Source organism: Schistocerca serialis, chromosome 11 (assembly GCF_023864345.2).
Source record: "Schistocerca serialis cubense isolate TAMUIC-IGC-003099 chromosome 11, iqSchSeri2.2, whole genome shotgun sequence".
Taxonomy (NCBI): Eukaryota; Metazoa; Arthropoda; class Insecta; order Orthoptera; family Acrididae; genus Schistocerca; species Schistocerca serialis.
The window spans coordinates 139,146,692-139,173,640 of NC_064648.1; the positions used below are offsets into that span (position 1 = coordinate 139,146,692).

General features: G+C 44.1%; 1 protein-coding gene across 1 annotated transcript in view; it reads right to left on the reverse strand.

Moving 5' to 3' along the window:
- Positions 1–242: 242 nt before the first annotated feature.
- The window catches only part of LOC126426543 (uncharacterized), a 122,789-nt gene continuing 96,082 nt past the window's right edge, over positions 243–26,949 (reverse strand). The window contains exon 4 of the mRNA XM_050088446.1: positions 243–529. Within this exon, the coding sequence (XP_049944403.1) occupies positions 243–529 (287 nt within the window). The remainder of the gene's footprint in view (positions 530–26,949) is intronic.

Here is a 26,949-nt window from a genome sequence, read left to right on the forward strand (position 1 = left end):
CATAGTATCTAGGATGAAGAATTGCCAGTATCTGTTTATAGCCCACGTTGACTAGATTTGTTTGCTTCAAGTGATCGTTTCTGTCACGCTCTCGAATACTGACCACCGCTCCTGCGACACCTTTTATGTGATGTCTGAGGAGAGGAACGATGTAAGTAAATAATAGTGGGTTCTACTGCTGGAATATCACGTATTGCAACATGTCATCCATTAACAGACACAGAAGGTGTTTCAGGTTCCGGTTATTTACTCAGTCGCGACAGTTTTAGGTGTTGTGTGTCAGACCGAGGCAACAGGGACACGTACGTGGAAGCTGGACGGAGCACCACTGGAGGTGGAGAACAGCGCAGCGTGCAGCGTGTCAGCTGTTCTCCAGGAGGAGCGCCCAGCACCACGCCCCTCCACTGCAGGGCCTCAGTGAAGGGCCTCTGAGAGTGAGCCCTTCTGGGCTGAGCCCGGAGCCCTGCAGGGCTTTGTCTCCTGGGCGCGGCGTCGACCCCCGCCCGCCACTCATCTGGCCCAACCGAATCTATGAAAATCGCGCCCAGTGAGATTCGCGCCCAACCCGAAATGTGTGAGATTCACTCCCTTTGTGTCAGGCTTACCTTCGCCTAATCACCCTGAACTACCTGCTCCTCGGACACAGGGCCAGCCGAAGTGGCCTAGCGGTTCTAGACGCTACAGTCTGGAACCGCGCGACCGCTACGGTCGCAGGTACGAATCCTGCCTCGGGCATGGATGTGTGTGATGTCCTTAGGTTAGTTAGGTTTAAGTAGTTCTAAGTTCTAGGGGACTGATGACCTCAGAAGTTAAGTCCCATAGTGCTCAGAGCCATTTTTTGAACCTGCGAACACAGCGACCTGCCCCCCTCCCCCGGCACTAGGCACAGCCGCCGACTGTCTGATACACAAACACAGCCTTAGTGCCATGCTGGCTGTAGAAGAGTTCACATCGCGTGATTCGTGTATTTTCGACACAGTAGTTCAGATATGGCATTTTCAACCACTAATCACGGTAAGCCATGTTGCCAATACGAAGGTTATTCTTACATAGTGAAGAGAACTAAAGAAGATGGAACAGTAATGTGGCGCTGTTGAAGACAGAGAGCAAACCGCTGCCGGGGAGTGGTGAAAACGGAGGATTCGACAGCGCTTTTTTCATTCCAGCATCAATGTAGACCTCCGGGTGTCGCTGGGTTGGAAGTAAGGAAGACTTTGAACCACGGAAAGAAGAGGGCAACAGACGAAGAGACGTCTATTTAAAAAATATATTCAGAGGAGCTGCGTTGCCTGCATAATCGAGGCTATGGTTTTGTCACTGAAATGCTAGAGCAGCAAACAACGAAGAGAGCTTTGTACTACCAGCGGGCAAAATGACAGGGAAATGAGAGAGGTCCACCGACAAGAGAAGAACTTGACCTAAAGGCAGATTTACTAGCTATGAACGATGGCAGCAGTTTTCTGTTAAGCGACTACAAACTAGGAGAGAGGATAGTAGTTTTTAGCGGAAGGGCAGGAAGAGAGGCTCTAAGGAGTAAACAAGACTTTTTTATGGATGGTACGTTCAAGTGCTGCAGCAAACAGTTTTCGCAAATATACACCATTCACGCCGACTTTGGGAGTGCAAATAATGAGACAAACATCTATCCAGTTGCCTTTGCACAAATGCCGAACAAAAGAAAAGAGACGTACGTCCGTATTTTCCGAAATTTGACGGAAAAAATTCCAGAATGGAAACCTGCAAATGTGACCGTAGACTTCGAATCAGCTGCGATTTCAGCAACTAAAGTTGTATTTCCGACAGCTGAAGTGCGTGGATGTTATTTCCATATGAAAATGTGCCTCTGGAGAAAAGTTCAAGAGCTAGGACTAGTTCATGAATACAAAGAAAACGAAGAAGTGAGACAAAATCTTCGGATGTGTGCTGCGATGGCGTTTCTACGGCCTGAAGATGTATGTGATGGTTGGCTGGAGATACATTCACATGCACCGGATATCCCCAAACTTTCTGAATTTTATGACTACTTCGTAGACAGATGGTTGGAAAATGAACAAACCACTATCAACCTTTGGAGTTGCTACAAACGGCGCCACCGAACAACCAGCGCTGTAGAAGGTTGGCACCATAAAATCAATAACATGCTAGCTAAACCAAATCCGAAAATTAATGAAGTTTCAGGTGTTTGAAAAGAGAAGCAGAAAATTCAGCGAGCGTCTTAATGAGGGCAGAACTGAGTATGGAAGGTGAACGGACAAAAACAGTCTACATGAAATGTGATGAAAAGTTGGGAAAAATAGTAAAAAAATATGAAGGGGATGGTGAGATCAAGGATTGCTTGATAGCCATATCCTACCTACAGAAACTTGACTGAATTTATCAGAAGATGTATATAGATACAATAGTGTTCAAATGTAAATAGCAACTTATATAAAAAATAATAAAAATTTAAAAAAAATATTGACGATGCTTATAAGCTGATTTTAAACACCCCTAAATGACTTTCGCTCTTTAGCCAGTCCAAAGCCTGGATAAAGTGTGATGGAAATCAGATTATTTTTAAAATATAGAATATGTGTTTTACAATACACCGAAACAAAGGCGAACCCTTTTCAGAGTCAACCCTTTACAATTGTACTTTTCATTCAAGAGTCACCACCCCAATTCGTTGCTAGTTTTTACAAATTAAGAGTTAAAATTAAGTGACATTACTAATGGCTAAGTATAGAGTCACTTGATATTTCTGAGTATTCAAGAAGTGTAGTTGTTACAATGAAAATTATATTGGTAATGACTGCTGAATGGTACTGCAAGTGAAGCGAAAGAATGTAATCTCTTGTATTTACTGCAGTGGTGTGTGGTAGAAACTTAATTCTCTCTGTCTCTCTCTCTCTGTCTGACGGCTGCAAACTCCAGCTGGGAAACCTCCAGGCAGCATCCCTCAGCTCTTTTGTCTGCGGGGCAAGGGGATTAGCGGACCCGTCCTGGACGCTTTCTGGGCACGAATCTCACTGGGCGCGTTATTCGCTGGGCGCGTTTTCCAGTACACCGACCCAGCCAGCCAGCTGCAGCGGGCGTCCACAGCCCAGCACGAGCTGCCAGCCACGTCCTAGAATACTGTACCCTCTAAGAGAGCCACAGAGCAGAGAGTCCTGTACTCGGGAGCACTGGCCGTGCCTCTTGGTTGAAACCACCCAAGGGAGAGAGAAGGAAGTAACATTACTCCTGTCATGGTCCAGAGCATTTGAAATCACATACACTGAAGCGCTAAACTAACAGCTACAGGCATGCGTATTCAAATACAGAGATATGTAAACATGCAGAATATTTAAGACAACAAGTCTCCGGCGCAGTCGTTAGATCAGTTCCTGCTGCTACAGTGGCACGTCATCACGATTTAAGTGAGTCTGAACGTTGTGTTATAGTCGGCGAACGAGCGATGAGACACAACATTTACGAGGTAGCGATGAAGTGGGGATTTTCCCATACGAGCATTCCACGAGTGTACCGTGAATATCACGAATCCCGTAAAAAGTCGAATCTCTGACATCACTGCGGCCGGAAAAAGATTCTGCAAGAACGGGACCAACGATGACTGAACAGAATCGTTCAAAGCGACAGAAGTACAACCCTTCCGCAAACTGCTGCAGATTTGAATGCTGGGCCATCAAAAAGTGTCAGCGTGTGAACCATTCGACGAAACATCATCGGTATGGGCTTTGGGAGTCTAGCGCCCACTCGTGTACTCTCGAAGACTGCATGACACTATGCTTTACACCTTGCCACGACCTGTCAACATTGACATTGGACTGTTGATGACTGGGAACATGTTTCCTGGTCGGACCGAGGCTCGTTTCAAATTGTATCGAGCAGATGGAAATGTACAGGTATGGAGACAACCTCATGAATCCGTGGGCCCTGCATGTCAGCAAGGGGCTGTTCAAGCTCGAGGCGGCTCTGTAATGGTGTGGGGCGTGTGCAGTTGGAACGATATGGGACCCCTGACACGTCTAGATACGACTCTGACACCTGACATGTACGGTAGAATGCCATCTGGTCACCTACATCCATTCGTGTCCGCTGAGCATTCCGACGCATTTGGGCAAATACAGCAGGACAATGTGACACCCCACACGCCGAGGATTGCTGCAGAGTACTCCAGGGACACTCTTCTGAGTTTAAACACTTCCGCTGGCCACCAAACACCGGAGACATGAACATTGTTCAACATATCAGGGACGCCTCGCAACGTGCTGTTCAGAGGAGATCTCCACCCCCTCTTACTCTTCCGGATTTATGGACAGCCGAGTAGGATTCACGGTGTCAGTTCCCTCCAGCACTACTTTAGATGTTCGTCGAGTTCATGCCACTTCGTGTTGCGGCACTTCTGCATCCTCGTGGGGGCCCTACACGATATTAGGCAGGTGTGCCAATTTCCTTTGTTCTTCAGTGTAGAACAGAAGGGATTTCGTGGTTGCCTGTGAATCATGTTCCCTATCAATCGTCAGGTGACTTGTGCGATTAGCAAACAAACAAGCCAACAGTCAAGAGACGTCCATAACCTTTATCACACCACGCTGCAGATATCTGAAGTACGGACAAGGCGCAATCTTTCTAGAATGTTACGCATGTGATGGATAAACAAATTTCCCGTGGAAAAACTCAAGTGCAGCTGTTGTGCAATTACGGCCTCTTCTTATGTCAAAGAGTATTTGCTCGTAAGTTTTTGTATATAGCAACTGTGGCTGCGAAAGGCACACGAACCGCAATATTAAAGCAAATAAAAATTAAATGTAATAGAAGAATCGTTAATCTCAGGAAATAAGGAACTTAATACTGTGTTTGAAGAGCACGCGTCAGATATTTGATTGTAATATATACACGGAGTTTGTTTTAACTTGACCCAACTACACATCTCAAAAACTACGTTTTGTAGAGGAAAATGTTCTAGGTATAATTATCTGCTACGTTGTAAAAATATATTAATTAATTAGGCAACTTGATCCTTGACTTTGACACAGATAAGAAAGGTACTGCCATTAAACTCTTTTTGATCTTTTTTTTTTTTGCCTAGATGCATTCATTCTAAAATTTTATCTGTCTAAGATTAAAATCTGTGCTAAAAATTGATTTTAGATGATTATGTTTTCTTTATGGCTGCTATAATGAGAAAACGGGTTAGGTACAGGACGAGTTGGCGGTCGGAGGTTTCCGTTTCTCCGGTTCTCAGAGGACGCCGGGCAAAGTCGGCGAAAACTGCTACAACTCGCGATGAAGACTCCGTCTCCCTTGGCAGCTAAAGTACTCACATCCGCCATGAGATTTTCTGGAAACACTCTCAGAATGAGAAGGTTGAACAACAGTGGCAGTGTGGTATCTTCTGACTAACAAACTGTCCCCCCTTAGGGAACTCCTTGAACACGCAAGCTGACGACGAAATACTGCGCGTCGTTCGGACCGTGATGGTAGCAGATTCGCCCAGTATTGTTAAGGGTAATTGGTCAAAAAGTGACATTTTCGGATTATTATCTCTTATTAATATTTGATCTCTCCTGAATAATTTGATGCATTATTTGTCGAAAAATTCCAATTGGAAGTGTAGTTTTTGTCATTTCAAATTTATTAGTGCATGTATAAAATTATCCGGTCATTCTGCTCTGACTTGTATCTCTATCTCTTGTACTATTCAATCTAGAAGGCTGTGGTTTTCAGCTGTTTATTACTTGAAATCATGTTAATGTTCGTGTTAAGAGGTTGGATGCACTGTGTAAAGAGAAATGGCGGTACAGCACATGCATTTTGTTTATTTACTTTTTGGTTGTTGTGTTTCATAAGTTTTGAACTGAAAACATAGTGGTTTGGTGTGTTATTATACCTCTTTTCAACATGACGAAACGAAAAGGTTGTTTTAAGAAGCGACGTTTTCAAGGAAATCAGCATATCACAAAATCTGAATCCAGTGTTGATCCTGAAATAGATTTTTCACAGACCCATGATAAGGACACTCTTACTAGTGCTTCGAAGAGGAAACTTGGAGACCATGAGGATTTATTTATTGGCAAAGATCAAAATAGTTTAGGTTATGTTCTTTTAGATTTGAATGTGTTAGGACAAGTTTTGCAAGATGCTGTGTCATGTAAGGTTTGTGGTGGGCAAATTAGCATCTCTGAGGACTCGCCTGCAAGAACTGGACTGGCTAACAAACTTGATATTCAGTGCAAAGTTTGCAGGCTCTCGACATCATTTTGGCTTTCTGAAAAGTGCAAGAATGACTTGTTTGAGGGCAATGTTAGATTCCTGTATGGAATGAGGTGCATTGGGAACGGATTGACTGCAGCTGAAGTATTATGTGCTACGCTGAACTTGCCAAACCCACCAACCAGATCAAGTAAGCACGCAGAAGTAATTGGCGAGTGTGTCAAATCTGTTGCTGTTGGTTCTATGAAAGCTGCTGCTAAAGAAGCAGTAGAATTAAATAGCCCAACAGACTTATCTGTGGCAGTTGATGGCACATGGCAGAAGAGAGGTCACGCATCAAAAAACGCAGTTGCAACTGTCACTAGTGTTGACACAGGTAAAGTTTTGGACATTGAAGTGCTAACTAAATACTGTCGTCAGTGTAGATCAGTTGATGAAACAAGTGAAGACATAAAACAAATTGTGCTAAGAATTATGAGGAAACTAGTGGGGGTATGGAGGCTGCTGCAGTTGTTCCTGTGTTCAGACATTCACAACAGGAGAGAGGTGTGTGCTACACTGAGTACTTGGGCGGTGGTGATTCAAAAGCTTACAAATCAGTAGTGGAAAGCCAACCTTATGGTGATAAGCAGATTGTTAAGATTGAATGTGTGGGCCACGTTCAAAAACGGATGGGAACACGTCTCCGAAAACTGAAGCAGACAAAAGGAAAAGAGAAGTTATCAGATGCAAAGACTCTAAATGGTAAAGGAAGACTTACAGACAAAAACATTGATGAACTCCAGCATTGTTATGGAATGGAAATAAGAAACGATACACATGACCTACAAGGGATGCAACGAGCAGTGTGGGCTACATTCTCCCACAGATGACACACCCAGCTACACATGGTCTTTGTCCGCCTGGTGCTGATTCATGGTGCAAGTACCGCAAAGCTCAGGCAGCGGGTAGCGAGGAACAGTTTAGGCACAAAAGTACCACACCATCTGCAGTGACGGAAGCCACTAAATCAATATATAGAGAATTAGCTCATCCTGACCTTCTTTCCAAATGTCTCCATGGTCGAACATAAAACCCTAATGAGTCTTCCAATAATGCAATTTGGACCCGCATACCAAAAAAATGTAGGAAGGAAAACTCTATGCTTGGGTGTTTGTGATGCTGTGATAACGTTTAATGATGGTATAAAGCGGAGAATTGGGGTACTAGAGGAACTTGGTATCACTGCAGGTGCCAACACACTGCAAGTCTTTCAGCGAATGGATCGACTTAGGATCATGAAACCCCAGCGTGCTGCAGAAGAAATGACTCAAGAAGCAAGAGGCAGGAAAAGAAGGAAGCTTCCAGGTTTGCAGGATAGTCAAGAACAGGATCCAGATAATGCTGATTATGGGCCTGGCTGTTTCTAGAAGCTGGCATGCCTCCATGTATAAGTTAATATCAAATAAAATGTTTGAACTTGATTTGCCAGAAATGATATTTTTAACCCATTATCTCAGGAACTGTTACAGATAAATATCTCTAATTTTACACCATGTTACCACTTAGCACACTGCACCTACTGAACCTCCCGAAACATCTCTACCTCTAACGGTTTTTTACTTACGGAAGAAAAAGTGGACTTTTAAAAGAAAATATGGAAGAACATTTTTTAAAAATCATAACTATCTAATTATTTCTCTGTACATTTTGATTCTGGTTTAGTAATCAGAAAAGGAGTGATACTATATATCCCAAAAATTTCAGATCTCTATCTGTTACAGGTTCTGAGATAATGGGTCATTAATACTGCAAATTTAACACTGTGGGTATAGGACGTATGTACTCCCCTTAATTCGCGAAGAAATCACTATGCATCGTATTGTTAAACACACTAATAGTTTTTATGAAGGTCCGGCGATCCAACACCGAATAGAAGCTCGTGTACGACATTTACCTTATTTTTCATAATACAAATTTTTTATTCTTGATAATTGCAATTACAAGTTGACCTCTGCGCACCAAAATACGACTATATGCAAATTTATCTGACATAAAAAAACGCAATGTGCAATCGGCATTCCTTATCTCCAACAATTGCAAAAAAACTACGTACTTTTTTTCACAGCAGAGAACGTTGTTGCAACAGCAAAGTGCGTTATCGTCTCAATTACGGTAGCGCATCATCGTAATATTATATTGATATTACATTCCGTGGAGACATTACATAGGTACACTCTTATTGTTAATAAGCAGGCCACCTGTCTGTGCTGCAACTAGCCACCTCAAAAACACCCAATCCTGCAGGGGCAGTGTTAACTTTGCATTCCCTAATGTGACCACTTCCCCTAACCCTTCCACCAAATTTTCCCCTTTGCCTAACCCTTCCACCAATTTTCATTGTATATACGGATTCTGCGTCAGAAATACGTAAAGTTCACTCAAACCATTGTTTTCCCTCCGTCGTAGATGGCACTCTAATCAGCAAATATCTACTGAGTCTGTTTTCGCAAATAACGACAAACGCATTTGCTTCTACAGGGTTTTTTAACGACTGAAAACATACTATGGCTGCTCCACGATACATTGCTAACTATGTCCCGTGACGTGGTGTCCGAAGTAAAACCATAGATATCGTGACCTCTTGTGGAGACCTTCTGCATACTCCTTCAACATTTCAGTTATCCCTTCTTTTCTTAGCACTTGTTTTCCATCGGAGCCCTTGATATTCATACAGCTGCTTCTTTTTTCTCCACAGGCCTCTTTAAATTTCCTGCAGGCGGTATCTGTCTTTCTCTAGTGATGTATGGTCCTAAACCCTTACAAGTAGCTTAATTGTCAGAAATATCAATGGATACCCATATTATTTACAGTGTATAATCCTATTTGCATCATTCAAGCAAATTTCGAAGATAGATGGCAAAAGTCAGAAAACAAAGGTTTTTATTTACCACCTAAATACACTGAAACGAAAAAGAAACTGGCATAGGGATGCGTATTCAAATACAGTGACATGTAAACGGGCAGAAAGCGGCGATGCGGTCGGCAACGCCTGTATAAGACAACAAGTGTCTGGCGCAGTTCCTACATCGGTTACTGCAGTCACAATGGCAGGTTATCAAGATTTAAGTCACTTTGAACGCGGTATTATAGACGGCCCACAAGCGATGGGATACAGCATCACCGAGGTAGCGGCGAAGTGGGGATTTTCCCGTACGACCGTTTCACAAGTAAACCGTGAGTATCAGGAGTCCGGTAAAACATCAAATCTCCGACATCGCTGCGGCCGGAAAAAGATCATGCATGAACGAGACCAACGACACTGAAGAGAATTGTTCAGCGTCACAAAAGTACAACTCTTCCACAAATTGTTGCAGATTTCAATGCTGGGCCATCAACAAGTGCCAGTATGCGAACCATTCAACAAAACATCATCGATATGGGCTTTCGGAGCCGAAGGCCCACTCCTGTACCATTCATGACACCACGACACAAAGCCTTATGCCTCGCCTGCGACCGTCAACACCGACAATGCATTGTTGTGACTGGAGACATGTTGGCTGGTTGCACGAGTCTGGTTTCAAATTGTACCGAGCGGATGGACGCGTGTGGGTATGGACACAACCTCATTAATTCGTGGACCCTGCATGTCAGCTGGGGACTGTTCAAGCTGGTGGATGCTGAGTAATGGTGTGGGGCGACGGCAGTTGTATCGCTCAAATGGCTCTGAGCACTATGGAACTTAACATCTGAGGTCATCAGTCCCCTAGAACTTAGTACTACTTAAACCTAACTAACCTAAGGACATCACACACATCCGTGCCCGAGGCAGGATTCGAACCTGCGACCGTAGCGGTCGCGCGGTTCTAGACTGTAGCTCCTAGAACCGCTAGGCCACTCTGGTCGGCTTAGTTGTATGGTTCCCTTAAACGTCTAGATACGACTCTGACTAGTGACACGTACGTAAGCATCCTCTATGAGCACCTACATCCATTCGTGTCCGCTGTTCATTCCGACGGACTTGGGCAATTCCAGCGGGACAATGTGACACCCCACACGTCCAGAATTGCTGCAGAGTGATTCCAGGAACACTCTGTTCAATTTAAACACTTCCGCTGGCCACCATACTCGCGAGGTATGAACATTGTTCAGGATATTTGGGATTCCTTGCAACGTGTCGTTCAGAAAAGATTTCCAGCCACTCGAACTATTACAGATTTATGGACAGCTCTGCAGGTTTCACAGTGTGAATTCTCTCCAGCACTACTTCAGATGATATTCGAATCCATAACACATCGCGCTGCAGCACTTCTGTGTGCCTGCGGGGGCCCTACACGATATTAGGCAGGTGTACCAGTTCCTTTGGCTCTTCAGTGTAGAACAGAAAGGAATTACGTAGTTTCCTGTCAATCATGTTCCATACCAGTCGCCAGGTAACTTGCGTGATTAGCAGAACAACAAGCCAACATTCAAGAGATGTCCATAACCTTTATCACACCACGTTGTACATATCTGAAGTACGGGCAAGGTGCAATCGTAGTAGAATGTTGCGCATGCGTGTAACAAACAGATTTCCTGTGGAAAAACAAAAGTTCACCTTTCGTGCAATTACAGGCCCTTTTTTCCTCAAAGATTATTTGTTCGTAAGTTTTTATCTATAGTAAATGTGGTTGAAAGAGGTAGACTGTCCGGAATATTAAAGTAAATAATGATTAAATGTAACCGAACAATGGTTACTCTCAGGAAATAAAAAAAACTTTAATGTGTGTTTGAAGAGCAAGTGTCAATCATTTGATTTTATTACATAGATGGAACTTGTTTCAACTTGAGACAACTATGTATCTCAGAAATGACATGTTGTACGAGAAAAATGTTCCAGGTGAAAAGCTGGTATTAGTAAAGGGGCCATCTGTCTGCGACACAAACTAGCCACCTCCTAACCACCCCTCCTGCATGGGGAATGTCAACTTTGCATTTCCAAATGCGACACCTCGCCGTACCACTTCCTCCAATTTTTATTTTATATGCGGATTCTACGTTAAAATATAGGTAAAGTTTACTCAAACGATTGCTTTCCGCCTAACATAGACGGCGCTCTAATCGACAAATACCAACTGAGCCTGTTTTCTCAAATAACGTCCAACGCATTTGCTTCTACAGAGTGTTTCACAATGTTCTGAAAATTTAAAATAAACCACGGCCACTCCAGGATACATTGTTAACTATGTTCCGTCACATGACGTGCCAAAGATAGTAGAACCGTGAATACCGCGAGCTCTTGTAGAGACCTCCTGCATACTCCTCCCACATTTCACCTTCACCTTCTTGTCTTAGGACAGGTTTTCCATCAGAGCTCTTGATATGCATACAACTGCTTCTTTATTCTCCAAAGGCCTCTTTAGTTTTCCTGTAGGCGGTATCTGTCTTTCCCTAGTGATGTATGCTTCTAAATCCTTATAAGTAGCTTATTTGCTAGAAATATAAATGGTTAACCATATTATTTATACTGTACAATCATACTGTCAACATTAAAACAAATTTCGAATATAGGTATCAGCAGTCAGAACACGAAGGTTTCTATTTACCGCGTAAATAAATCGTAGAATGAAATGCGTCGGTTCTTAATTGCAGGAACAGACACACTTGATATTTTTCGACTACAGCGCCATCGACGACCAATGAGAATCAATGATTTGAGTAAACAGTACGTATATTCTGAAGTAGAATCCGAATACGCAGTTGAGAAGCGGGGTTCCCGTAGTGGGCGCCGATTAGAGTTGGCTTAGACCGGGGAGCGGCAAAGCTAACCCCCACTCTGTCCGCGGCCCGCTTTACACGTCCGTTCTGCGGGTAGCCCAAGATGCAGGCGCTCGCCTTGGACACATCAAGTAATGAGGTCGTAGTGGTCGAAGGAAGTGCGGTCACCACACGGTGTGCAGACGTGTTGCAGACGCTCCTGATCCACACGTTTCGCAGTGGTAGACTTTGATTCCAACAAGACATCGCGACATGCCACACATCTGACGAAATCTTGCGAGTTCCCCGTGAAGCGTTTGGTAACCACATTACTCCCAAACGCTCTTGCCTCTAAAAGCCGCCTCTTTCGCCTGATTTGACTGTGCCAGACTGTTGCCTTCTTTGAAGGCGAGAGCGTACTCCGACGGGCCAAGAAACTCGCAACAGTTAATTGTTCGAATTCACGATGAGAATTCCGGAATTCCTTCAGCAATCTCGTATGAAATATGGGTTAAAAAGCTGAGTAAAATGGGTCGAGTATTGTATAGCTGCGAATGTAGCATTTCATAAGGAAAGTTGCATCATGTGTAGAATGTTAATCTATGTTTCGCGTTGCTGAAATTTGAAATTGTCAAAACATTGTGATTTACCCTGTACATTTCATTTACGGTGTAAGTGTAAACCCTTGCCCTCCAACGGCTGATATTTAGGTTAGACATTTTCGTTAGTGTTGCAGATCTGTTTGTACAGTACAATATACTTGTTGTTGTTGTGGTCTTCAGTCCTGGGACTGGTTTGATGCAGCTCTCCATGCTAATCTATCCTGTGCAAGCTCCTTCATCTCCCAGTACCTACTGCAACCTACATCCTTCTGAATCTATTTAGTGTATTCATCTCTTAGTCTCCCTCTATGATTTTTACAATCCACGCTGCTCTCCAATGCTAAATTTGTGATCCCTTGATGCCTCAGGATATGTCCTACCAACCGATCCCTTCTTCTAGTTAAGTTGTGCCACAAACTTCTCTTCTCCCTAATCCTATTCAATACCTCCTCATTTGTTACGTGATCTACCCACCTAATCTTCAACATTCTTCTGTAGCACCACATTTCGAAAGCTTCTATTCTCTTCTCGTCCAAACTATTTATTGTCCATGTTTCACTTCCATACATGGCTACACACCATAAAAATACTTTCAGAAACGACTTCCTGACATTTAAGTCTATACTCGATGTTAACAAATTTCTCTTCTTCAGAAACGCTTTTCTTGCCATTGCCAGTCTACATTATATATACTCTCTACTTCGACCATCATCAGTTATTTTGTTCCCCAAATAGCAAAACTCCTTTACTACTTTAAGTGTCTCATTTCCTAATCTAATTCCCTCAGCATCACCCGACTTAATTCGACTACATTCCATTATCCTCGTTTTGCTTCTGTTGATGTTCATCTTATATCCTCCTTTCAAGACACTGTCCATTCCGTTCAACAGCTCTTCCAAGTCCTTTGCTGTCTCTGACAGAATTACAATGTCATCGGCGAAAAGTTTTTATTTCTTCTCCATGGATTTTAATACCTACTCCAAATTTTTCTTTTCTTTCCTTTACTGCTTGCTCAATATACAGATTGAATAACATCGGGGACAGGCTACAACCCTATCTCACTCCCTTCCCAACCACTGCTTCCCTTTCATGCCCCTCGACTCTTATAACTGCCATCTGGTTTCTGTACAAATTGTAAATAGCCTTTTGCTCCCTGTATTTTACCCCTGCCACCTTTAGAATTTGAAAGAGAGTATTCCAGTCAACATTGTCAAAAGCTTTCTCTAAGTCTACAAATGCTAGAAACGTAGGTTTGCCTTTCGTTAATCTTTCTTCTAAGATAAGTCGTAAGGTCAGTATTGCCTCACGTATTCCAATATTTCTACGGAATCCAAACTGATCTTCCCCGAGGTCTGCTTCTACTAGTTTTTCCATTCGTCTGTAAAGAATTCGCGTTAGTATTTTGCAGCTGTGACTTATTAAACTGATAGTTCGGTAATTTTCACATCTGTCAACACCTGCTTTCTTTGGGATTGGAATTATTATATTCTTCTTGAAGTCTGAAGGTATTTCGCCTCACTCGTACATCTTGCTCACCAGATGGTAGAGTTTTGTCAGGACTGGCTCTCCCAAGGCCGTCAGTAGTTCTAATGGAACGTTGTCTACTCCCGGGGCCTTGTTTCGACTCATGTCTTTCAGTGTTCTGTCAAACTCTTCACGCAGTATCGTATCTCCCATTTCATCTTCATCTACATCCTCTTCCATTTCCATAATATTGTCCTCAAGAACATGGCCCTTGTATAGACCCTCTATATACTCCTTCCACCTTTATGTTTTCGCCTCTTTGCTTAGAACTGGGTTTCCATCTGTGCTCTTGATATTAATACAAGTGGCTCTCTTTTCTCCAAAGGTCTCTCTAATTTTCCTGTAGGCTGTATCTATCTTATCCCTAGTGAGATAAGCCTCTACATCCTTACATTTGTCCTCTAGCCATGCCTCCTTAGGCATTTTGCACTTCCTGTCGGTCTCATTTTTGAGACGTTTGTACTCCTTTTTGCCTGCTTCATTTACTGCATTTTTATATTTTCTCCTTTCATCAATTAAATTCAATATTTCTTCTGTTACCCAAGGATTTCTACTAGCCCTCGACTTTTTATCTACTTGATCCTCTGCTGCCTTCACTACTTCATCCATCAGAGCTACCCATTAGTCTTCTACTGTATTTCTTTCCCCCATTCCTGTCAATTGTTCCCTTATGCTGTTCCTGAAACTCTGTACAACCTTTGGTTTAGTCAGTTTATCCAGGTCCCATCTCCTTAAATTCCCACCTTTTTTCAGTTTCTTCAGTTTTAATCTACAGTTCATAACCAATAGATTGTGGTCAGATTCCACATCTGCCCCTGGAAATGTCCTACAATTTAAAACCTGGTTCCTAAATCTCTGTGTTACCATTATATAATCTATCTGAAAACCGTCAGTATCTCCAGGCTTCTTCCATGTATACAACCGTCTTTTATGATTCTCGAACCAAGTGGTAGCTATGATTAATTTGTGCTCTGTGCAAAATTCTACCAGGCGGCTTCCTCTTGCATTTCTTAGCCCCAATCCATATCCACCTACTATGTTTCCTTCTCTCCCTTTTCCTACTGTCGAATTCCAGTCACCCATGGCTGTTAAATTTTCGTCTCCCTTCACTACCTGAATAATTTCTTTTATCTCATCATACATTTCTTCAACATCTGCTTGCACTACTTGTACTACTGTAGTAGGCATGGGCTTCGTGTCTATCTTGGCCACTATAGTACGTTCACTATGCTGTTTGTAGTAGCTTACCTGCACTCCTATTTTTTTATTCATTATGAAACCTATTCCTGCATTACCTCTATTTGATTTTGTATTTATAACCCTGTATTCACCTGACCAGAAGTCTTGTTCCTCCTGCCACCGAACTTCACTAATTCCCACTATATCTAACTTTAACCTATCCATTTCCCTTTTCAAATTTTCTAACCTACCTGCCCGATTAAGTGATCTGACATTCCACGCTCCGATCCGTAGAAAGCCAGTTTTCTTTTTCCTGATAACGACGTCCTCTTGAGTAGTCCCCGCCCAGAGATCCGAATGGGGGACTATTTTACCTCCGGAATATTTTACCCAAGAGGACGCCATCATCATTTAACCATACAGTAAAGCTGCATGCCCTCGGGAAAAATTAGTCGTTTCAATGTTTGTTTAGAAACACGTTTAGCGTGATCCAGAAAAACGACGTGGATGTGGTAGTTTTCTGTTCCCATGTGGATGCTTGATTTCGGTGAGTCGCCTTGCCTGTCCCCAATGCGGCACCTGACTTCTGTGAGCATCCGTGCCAGATGCGCCAGCCGCCGTCGCTTCACCCACGTTTCGCCACAACACAGCGGCTGCGGTTTGTATTCCACCAGTAGCCGCGTGGCGGTCAGCGTGCGGGTGACGCCGGTTGGGTGGAAACTCGCACCGGAGTCAGCGACTGTGATGCGGTGTTCGAGGGTGGCCACCGAAGTCGAGCATTCTGATGGTCTCACTACAGTCAGCCCCGTAGCAACAGAAAGCTGCGTCACCACACAAGTAGCTTGTTGCTGTTGTGGTCTTCGGTGTGAAGACTGGTTTGATACAGCTCCACATGCTACTCTATACGGGGCAAGCCTCTGAATAACTACTGCAGCTTACATCCAACTGCCTCTGCTTACTGTTTTCACCTCTTGTTTTCCCTCTGCGATGTTTAACCCCAACCTCAAAGCATTTAATTCTTCTCTCTCGACTTTAACTCCCACCCTAAATTTATGTTTCGTATCAATTACTCCTTTCTCAGCGTAGAAATTGAATAACATCGGGGATACGCTACAACCCTGTCTCAAGCCATTTACAACTACAGCTTCCCTTTTCATGCACCTCGATTTGTAAACTACCCTCTGATTTCTGTACAAGTTGTAAACAGCCTTTCGATCGCTATATTTTACCACTGATGGCTTCATAATTCCAAAGAAAATATCCCAGTCGACACTGCAAGAAACTTTCTCAAAGTCTACAAATACCATAAAGGTAAGCGTGCCCTTTCTTCTAACATTAGTTGTAGGGTCCGTATTGCCTCCAGTGTTCCCATACTTCTCCGGAATCCAGACTGATCTTCCCCGAGATCTGCTTCAGCCAGTTTTTCCATTCTACTCTAAAGAATAAGGTGTTAGTATTTTGCAGGTATGACTTTTTGTTATATTGCCTTCAATACACCTCATTTGTAGAGGCCCTCTATATACTCCTTCAGCTTTACGTTCTTTCCTTAGGACTGGTTTCCATCTGAGCTCTTGATATTCATACAGCTGCTTCTTTTCGCTTCAAAGCCGTCGTTAATTTTCCTGTGGGCGGTATCGATCTTTCCGTTGGTGATGTATGCTTTTAAATCCTTACAAGTAGATTATTTGCGAGAAATATAAATGGCTAGACATATTATTTACACTGTATAATCATATTTGAATCATTAAAGCAAATTTCGAACATAAATGTCAACCTTCACAACAGAAAGCTTTTTATTTACTACATAAATAAAATGTAGGATCAAATGGGTCAGTTGTTAACTGCAAGAACATGGACACTTCATATTTGGTGACTTTATCACCATCTATGACGAATGAGGAACAGTACGTACATTCAGGTGTAGAATCCAAATACGCAGTTGAGAAGCAGAGTTCTCATTTGAAAATACATGCAGGAGGGATGGTTAGCATAGACAGATGTGGCCTTTACTAATATTAACCTTTCAACTACAACATTGGTTTAGTACGATACTCAACTCAGGAGGTAAAGGTGTAGTGCCGGAAAAGTAAATGCATAGTAATAAATGCTTACATGTCCTCATAGGCAGTACCGTGAATTGAGGTACAGTCACAGTCATATTTGAACTGCTTCTGTCGTACAGTAAAGTACTTTTTGAATTTGCCACCTGGGAGGGAGGTATGGTACTTTTTGAATTTGCCACCGCCGCTATCTTGGAATTGGGGTGGGAACCCTATCAGTGTGTCTGTGATGTCACAGGCCTAACAGTGCTTGCGTCATCAGCTGACATCATTTCCTACATCTTGGATTACGTCACGGGATGGACGACAGACCCTCTCGTGGTGGTACTGTGTACTAAGTCAGTTGGGCTCTGGACCTCATGGCAAACACCCACACTGGATGGCGTTAGTGGCTCAAATTGTTTAAATAAAGACTGGTGCACGATTTCAACAGCTGACGATTAACATGCATTTTTGCAGAGTCTTTTAGTGGTTTGCATGTCTGTAGACTGTGTGGCGCGACCCCAAGCATGTCAGATCGTGTGTTCTGTATCACTGTGTTAAATATACTCCATACCTAAATAAATTGTTCCAAAATAAATAAAGTACACTCCTTCCTTATTCTCTCCAACAGCCCAGTGCAGGCTGAGTCCTTTTCTCACCAATCGCTAGGAAGAGGTGTCGGTTGGGTGACTTAGGTTAGTGGAGGTAGCCCAAATGACCTTTCTTTCCTGGCATTTTCTTAGGTGTGATGCATTGGCCTGTTGGAATTTGAACTTCCCGCCATTTTTCTTGGGGAGAGGAGGGGGTTAGCTTAGAGGAGGTAGCCCAATTGACCTTCTTCCAGGCAAAATTCAAACTCCCCACCCACCAAAATCCGCCATCTTGGATTATGTCACAGCCGCCATCTTGGATGACGTCATGCGCTGTTGAGAATTCTACATGACGCCATCTTGGATGACGTTATCACCGCCATCTTGGGTATGTCTGGGAACAATGTGAAGTCGGACTGTACTGGTTTTGCCCCAATACTCACGTCACCCACCTGTATTAACGTTAGTTCTTTGCACCAGTCCGCCACATTACGTAATTACTGCAAACAATTTGCTAGCAGCCTCTATGGTGCTGTGTTCAACCAGTGCAAACCGCACCATACTCAAATTAGTGCCACATGAGCTGTTTGTTCAGAATGTATCTTCGCTTGCGACCTCACACTCAATTCACTTCTGTGCCTGCACTGCACAAGTACTTTTCGTGCTTAATTGCAACGTCACATTGGTAGCAGTGCATACGCCACATCATGCTCACACCATCTGCAGCCGTCTTGCCAGCTCACCTTAAAATAAAGAGAATTGGAGAACCACCTAAAATCATTCCTTCCCCACACACCTGCATGCTCCTCTTACAAAACAAACTACCATCTCTCGGAGAGTTATACTCAATCGCATGAGACATGGAGCTAACAGTGGATATATACAGCAATTTTCCAAAGTGCACTTTTGCGTCTCTGTAGGCGTTTTGGAAGCAGACCACATGTAACACTCATTTCCCTGTCTGCTGTGATAGAATTAGACTTGGCGTCCCCGTGCGTGCATGTGTGACTAAAGTGGCAGACTGCATTCTGAACAAGAGCCTCTGTGGCCCTCATGTGGCGGCGTTACAGACGGAAGGGATGGGGCCCCTCCACGCCCGCACCAACGTGGTGACCAAACCAAAAGTTCTACTGTCACCTCCGTAAACATGTTAGTTGTCTAGTAGGTGGATCACAGGATGCTGCGCTGTGATGTTGTCCGTGCGTCTGGGTAAGGCTACTCTTTAACACGATCCATCAGGTGATAGAAAGTGGACGAAACGCGAGTGAGGGTAGCGATTTGAAGAGCAGAGGGAAAAAAGTGCCATGGCTCGTGCCGTGGGAAAAAACCTCTGCGACTGTGGGATGGGTAGTAAGAGCAGTAGTGGCTTACTAGCTGCGATAGCTCATGCAAGACTGGGTTTGTTAGTATGGGTATCATGCATCATTACCGTGACAAGCGATGGCGATGTGTCCCAGTTGCTGCAGCTGCCACATTCCTGGAACAATCAAGATCGTTATACAGTAGTGGGAGATCGGCCATAGATCATCTCACTGTGTGGGGGATGTGTGGAGCTTGTTTGCATGCAGTGTACGGTACGGCTTCCCTGTGTGGTGCCAGTTATTCGTCAGTGTATTTCAGCTGGATATCTAGTAATGGCGTCTGATTAACAGTGGCCCGCCTGTGCCGTTATGTTTCCGTATGCTTGGCCATAGATGTTAGGTCCTTACAAGTATGTCTTTTGGTCTTTTATGTTTCCATCTATGGTTGTGGTCGTAGTTCCCCAGATTCAGAATAAACGGGTTCTGCTAATGTCTGGAGTTTCTGTGTAGTCTTGTGGTGAGTTTGTGGATTACCTCCGTGAGAGTCTCAAGTCGGTATTCCCGGTGAAGGTCCGCGATGCGTGTGTATCGTGGAGCATTGCTTATGATTTTGAGTACTTTGTTCTGTATGAGCTGCAGACGGCGCAGGCGTGTAGGCGCAGCGTATCCCCAGACAGGAGCTGCGTACGTCATCAGGGGTCGGACAAGTGTCATGTACATGGACCTCGACACCCTTCTGTTCAGTGTGCTACGCCTGTTGAGCATAGGATAGAGCTGTCTGAGCCTCGCGCTAGCTCGGTTGGTCATGTGTTGTATGTGGTCCCCCCAGAGTAATTTCCGGTCCAGCCAGACACCGAGGTATTTGACTTTCTCGCGGAAACGTATTGGACGTGCATGTAGAGTTATTGGTCTGCAGTAGCGGTGTTTGCGCAGTTGCTTCGGTCTTCTAGTGAACAGAATGGCTTCGCACTTGTCGACGTTTACTCTAACACGCCATTTCTCCAACCGAGGCTCGACCACTCTGAGTGCAGTCTGTAGGCGTGATGTAGTGTTTGATGGTTTCCAATCTTGCGCAAGGATGGCTGTGTCATCCGCGTAGATTGCCATCATTGTGTTGTGTGTGGTTGGGAGATCGTTTATGTAGAGGTTAAACAGTAGGGGCCCTAGGATGCTTCCCTGGAGTACTCCCGAGTGTATACCGTGTCGTGTTGATTGTTTTCCCTGCACGTCAGTGTTGAAACTCCTGTCTGTGAGGTATGAGTGTATTAGATGCAGCAGCCCGTCGGGGAATCCCGCGTCGCTGAGTTTGCGGATGAGGCCGTTGTGCCATAGGCGGTCGAAAGCCTTTTCGATGTCCAGGAACACTGCCCCTGTAGCTTTGTTTATGTTGAAGCCATGTGTTATATGTTCAACGACCAGTAGGAGTTGTTGTGTTGTGGAGTGGTGATTCCTGAAGCCGAATTGCTCCGGTCTCAGGATGTCATTTGTTATGCAGTGCCTAGTGATGCGTTTGAGAATCACCTTCTCAACAACCTTACTGAGCGAGCTCAGAAGGCTGATGGGTCGGTAATTTGTTGGGAGGCTGTGGTCTTTCCCCGGCTTCCTGAACATCCGGACCCTGGCCGTCTTCCAAAAGGCGGGGAAGTGTTGGTGTTTTAGTATGGCATTCGCTACGTGTGTTAGGTACTCAGTTGCTTTATCCGTGAACTCCTGGAGGACACGGTTTTGAATGCCATCATGACCAGGGGCTTTCCTAGCAGCGGAATGCATTATAGCCCAGGAGACTTCGGCTGTGCTAGCATGTCGAATGTCGTCGCGCGATGGTTGGAATAGAATGCGTGTAACCTCTTGGTCAGTAGCAAGTGTGAACGCTGGATCTGATGGTACCAGGTTCGGTGTGAATGACGCTGCGAGTGTTGGGGCCATTAGTTCTGCTTTCTCTTCCGCTGAGTATGCAGGTCCGTCAGGCCCTTGAAGCGTTGGGGTGTATATTTTCTCCCTGGTGAAGTGTCGGGCTAGTTGCCACACGCCAGGTCGTGTGGTGTCCAGCCCTTCGAGTTTTTGGTTCCACTGTTGTGTTTGTATTTTATCGTGTATGATGCCCTGTAGTCTGTTAATGTGCCGTTTGAAGTACGGGCGCCTGCTGTGCTGTCATTGTCTCCTGAGGCGATTCCTCATTGAGATTAGGCCCAGGATTTCCTGGGGCAGGGCCGCACTGCGTTGTTGTGAGGTGCGATCAGGTATGGTGCCTGCCATTGCGTCCCGGACGGCGTTGGTGAGGGTTTCTACTGCCTCGTCAATTTGTGCTGTTTCGTTAATTTCGTGTATAGGTGGGATGTGGCTATCAAGCGTTTGCTTGAACAATGTCCAATTCGCACGCCCGTAGTCCAACATCTTGCGTTGTTCCGTGTGCTGCAGTGTTTCCTCAATGTATAGTATTACAGGTTGGTGGTTTGAGGGCAGATCGTTTTCAACAGCGGCGTTGAGTGTCGCTGTAATGCCCTTGATGAGGGCCATGTCTATCAAGTCTGGCCTGTGTCCCCTCTGATAGGGAATGTGCGTCGGTTCTGTCGGCGCTAGTATAATGTAGTTTCTGCCTAGTGAATGTTCGTACAGTTTTTTGCCGTTGGGATTTCGTATGCATGAATTCCATTCTGGGTGTTTTGCGTTCAGATCTCCAGCGACTATTACTCGCGGTGAAACGTTGAGTAATGTGCTGATATCGCGTGTTGTGATGCCTAGAGGGCTGTTGTATACCGATATCAGTGTGGTGTAGGCTCCGTTGAACTTGACTCTGACGGCCGTAGCCTCGATTATTTCCAGTTCAGGGAGCTCTATGTTTGTGTGTTCAATGTCTTTGTGTATGACAATTGCAGTTCCACCTGCCACGGCGTCGTCCGGTCGGTCGGTACGATAGACACAGTAGCCTGGAAAGTTTAATTGTTTGTGCGGTTTAAGTTTAGTCTCGCGCAGTAGCGCGACAAGGATTCCCTTGCGCTCCATGAACGCGGCAAATTCTGCCCTTTTGTTGTGGATCGAGTCTGCATTCCAGAACAGGATCTGTGATAGTGTGTGCATGTCTGCGTTATGGGCCGGGTGTGGCATATTATTCATGTAAGAGTGTGAAAGAGTGTTGTGATGGCAGTGTGTATGACAGCCCAGTATTGCCCAGGTTCGGCGCTCATGAGCTGGGTGATGAGTGTAGTGACGGCCATCAGCACCTTGGTAAGGATTTGAACGGTCGTGTGTCGGGGGAATAGTGTTTCCAGTATTCCCCCAGGTGGTGTGTTGGTGTTGGGTGTGGCAGCCTGAGGTGCTGTTGTGGGGTTAGCGGCCGCTTGTGCGGGTATTGGTGTGTTGTTAGGAGCGGCATTCGTGCATTGTGACAGAGGTTGTGGCGCCTGTGTTACTTCTGTGGTGAGGGGGATGGTAGTGTGAGTTACAGTCTCGGTGTCTTGTTGACTGTTTTCCTGTGTGCTGCTGTTCTGTTGTTGCTGCGTGGCCTGTTGTGGTGATTTCGTGTTCCCCGCCCTGTGTTTGCGTGTACGTCTATTCCTCCTCTGGGCTAGGGGTTCGGGGGGTTCTTGTGTGGATGTGTTTTCCTGTAAATGGTGCGTTTCTTCGCAGCACGTGATTTCTGGGAGTGGGGTCGTGTTGTTTGGGGGCATAGGTGTTGGTACCGATGCTTGTTGGGTTTCAGGTGTTGCCTGCGCCCCGGCTGTCTGTGCGGCCCAGTTGTGGCGGAGCGGCCAGGCGTGAGGCGGCGTGCGGCGCAGTCCCGCCTCTCGGCGAGAACACCAGAGACAGGCGAGGCGGGCAGCCGGCTTCCACTGCGGTACTTGGAAGCTGCAGCTGTCGTTCTGCTCGCTTTTGTGTGGCTTGTCGCGTAACTCATGACGGAACTGCTCCTGTTTAATACATTGTCTTACTTTAACAATTAGGATCGATATGAACGTTAGGGATGGCGAATAGTTTGTTAAATTAGTGCGTCGAGTGTTTAATAATTTGTTACTCGTTATTTATCGCCTTGTTTCAGTCGTTTAACCGCTGATACCTTGAGCGAGAATACCGTGCAACGAACGGAAAATAGCGCCACATTCAGTCGGGCAGTGTTTCGATGTACCATTGTCGATTTCTGCAGATTTCTCGTACCACAGTGGTTGGAAACGAAAACCACACGTTCCTGGTTACGTCACTGCAACGAAATAACCAATGTTCGTAGAGGACGCAAGTTGTAAGTAGGCTGTTTATGTTTTCTTATTGGCAACGTCACGTAGCGCTCTATATGAAAATCACTGGCTGTGCTGTGTGCAGTGTTGTGTTGGGCAGCGGCAGCTGGATGTGAACAGCGCATAGCGTTGGGCAGTTGGAGGTGAGCCGCCAGCAGTGGTGGATGTGGGGAGAGAGATGGCGGAAGTTTTGAAATTGAACTGCTATATATATTATGATTATTAAGGTAAATACAGTGTTTGTTCTCTATTAAAATCTTTCATTTGCTAACTATCCCTATCAGTAGTTAGTGACTTCTGTAGTTTGAATCTTTTATTTATCTGGCAATAATGGCGCTCGCTGTATTGCAGTAGTTCGAGGAATGAAGATTTTTGTGAGGTAAGTGATTTGTGAAAGGTATAGTTTAATGTTACTCAGGGCCATTCTTTTGCAGGGATCTTTGATAGTCAGATTGTGTTGCGCTAAAAATATTGTGTGTCAGTTTAAGCATAGTCTTGTACAATTGTTCTAAGGGGACGTTTCATATGTCGACCCTTAGCCGAGGATACCTCACTGGAATCTTCTGATTTTTTCTTGTAGTTCGTGTAATTAGTGTAGATTTTGTTTATTGCTAGCGCGTAATTGTAGAGAGAATCTCCTTTGTAGTTGCAGCCTTTCATTGTTGTACAGTAAAACAGTTGTGGCATGCATGTAGATTTGCACCAAGTATTTCGCAGCTGCAATTAACTAGATATTATTTTCAGTTCTATGTTAATGTGTTCTCTTATTTTTGCTCTTCAAATTGTGCTTTTCTGTGTTATCGTGTGAAATATTGTGACAATAATGACGTGTGAAAAACGTAACACTAGGCTTCAAAGTAAACTGAGAAATAATAGTGACGACGAGCGTAGCTTATCAGCACCACTGGGTAGTGAATTAACAGACATTCGAAGTAGTAATTTGGTAATTGTGCATAGGGAAATGGAGCGGGCGGCAAATAATGGTGTAGACAGTGAAACAGGTAGTGAACAGGGAAGCATTATCGATCGATCGGTCGGCAACAGCTCGCCTCAGGAATCCGAAATGATAGGACACAATTTTGCAAATACTGTAGATTCAGGTTTTGCGTCCTCACAGTTTTCTCAAATGAGTCAAGACACATTTTCTGCTTGTCAATATGTGAATGTAGCCGGCGAAAATGCACTGCCAAAAAGCATAGAGAAACAGATTCCAGACACTAATACATTATTATTGCAATTAATGCAACAAATGGAACAAAATCAGAGACAAATCGGACAAAATCTTCAAAAGTTAGACACAATGGAACAGAATCTTCTAAAGTTAGACACAATGGAACAAAATCAGAGACAAACACAGCAAAAGCTTCAAAAGTTAGACATAATGGAACAAAATCTTCAAAAGTTAGACACAATGGAACAACACCAGAGACAAACACAGCAACAGTTACACACAATGGAACAAAATCAGAGACAAACACAGCAAAAGCTTCAAAAGTTAGACTCATTGGAACAAACTCTCGAACAAACACGTGAAGATTTAACTGCTGAATTACATAACATTGAATCGAAATGTCAGAAAGTGTGTAATGACGTAAAAACACAAATTTGTGAGCATTTTCAACCTATTTTTTCGCGTCATGAAAATGCATTACAGAATCATGAAGCAGCCATAAAAGAACTGCAAACTATTGTTCATGAAAATCATGAGACCTTGTGGGCTAAAATTGACTCAGTTGCATCTACTGATTCGGTTACGCAACTTGCAAAAACTCAGGAAAACTTAAAGGACACAGTAGAAAGACACATGGAGGAAATTAGTTCATTATCAGAGAAAGTAGTTGAACTTTCGGATCAGCTAAATAATTTATCTACGAAGGTAGATGATAATCTGAATGACGCAAAACCGGTAGTCTTTAATGACACAGAAGAGAGCGAACAAATTAGGAAACTGAAACAAAATCTGAATCAAATTGATACGCAACATCAAAGAGAAATCCGGGAAGTACAAGATCAGCTGACACAGGTAATACAAGAATTACGTATTTCAGAGGACACTCGCGCTCCAATACGGGAAGAGGGACATAGAAATACGGAACAGCCACAAATTAATAACACAGGGCACTTCGGAAGTTATGAAAGAAATTGGCAATGTGCACCGAATTTTGAGATCGAACCGCCGACACGACGTAACAATGAGCGACATGCTACTCGCCGACACGATGATTTTGACTATAAGCTGTTCATTACTACACGTAAATTCAAAACGTTTAAGAATTCTGCCAACGACATTCATCCACAAGCGTGGCTCCATCAATTCTCTCATTGTTTTCCTCCCAACTGGTCATTGGAGCACAGGTTAGAATTTATGTGTGGCTACTTGGATAATGAACCAGCTGTAAGAATGCGATCGGTCATTCACGATTGTCACAGTGAAGGAGAATTTTACCATGCGTTCCTCTCAGCATATTGGTCACAAGCTACACAAGACCGAGTAAAACATAGCATCATGATAATGAAACACTTTGAACAATCTGAATTTTCCAGTCTTGTCAAATATTTTGAAGACATGTTGCACAAGAATCAGTACCTGTCAAACCCATACAGCCCCTCAGAACTCATCCGCATTTGCTTAATCAAATTACCTGAACATTTACGGCATATTACTTTGGCAGGACGTTGCAAAGACGACATTGAAGCTTTTCAGGGACTCTTACAAGAATTAGAAATTGACACAGACAGTCACAGGATGCAAAAACAGGAAAACAATCCCTACAGGTCACATCCGTCACAATTCCGTGACGGCAGAAACAATAACTGGCCATGACAAGCCTATTCTTACAACGTAAATCGTGACCAAAACAGACACCACCCGTATGACAACCACTGGCAGAGTAATAATTACAGGGAAAGATCACCTCTCCGCGGTAATGACTATCACAGAGACAATCAGAGAAACAGACAATACGGCAATCAGAACAATTATTATCAAGGGAGACAGAGTAACTTCAGACGCAACGGTCCAGCGCGCAGTTACGACTCAGGGAGAAATTCTCCACCACGTGACCGACAAGAAAGAAACTATGGAATCTACCGACATGACGACAGACGATATGATCGTAACGACAGACCTGAATTGCATCAGAACTGGCGGGGTTTAAACAGGGCTGGGCCCTCTGGGCAATGTGAATTTGTAGAAGTTAGGTCTCCAAATCCTAGTAACAGCGCGCGCCAACAAAGAAACAGACAATGACTCGCACCGCAGGCAGCCACCTGCGCCCGCTGGCTCAGGGAAAAATAACATTGACCCTAACCTTGAGCAAAATTCCAGTATTCTTTACGGATGAATACCGCATGATAATTGCATTCAAGTTGAAATTCTGCGTACTAGGAAGAGTAAAGGTTTACACCACATTTCACATGTAAAACCGTTTATTGAAAGATAATCTGCTTTTTAACTTTGTCTTTGCCATAAAACATTTCACTTCACGTTACTAGTATGCTTTAGAAACTGTTACCATGCAACAATGTTTGAAGTTAAATATCCAGTCAAGAACCAAGAGAACTTATTCAAA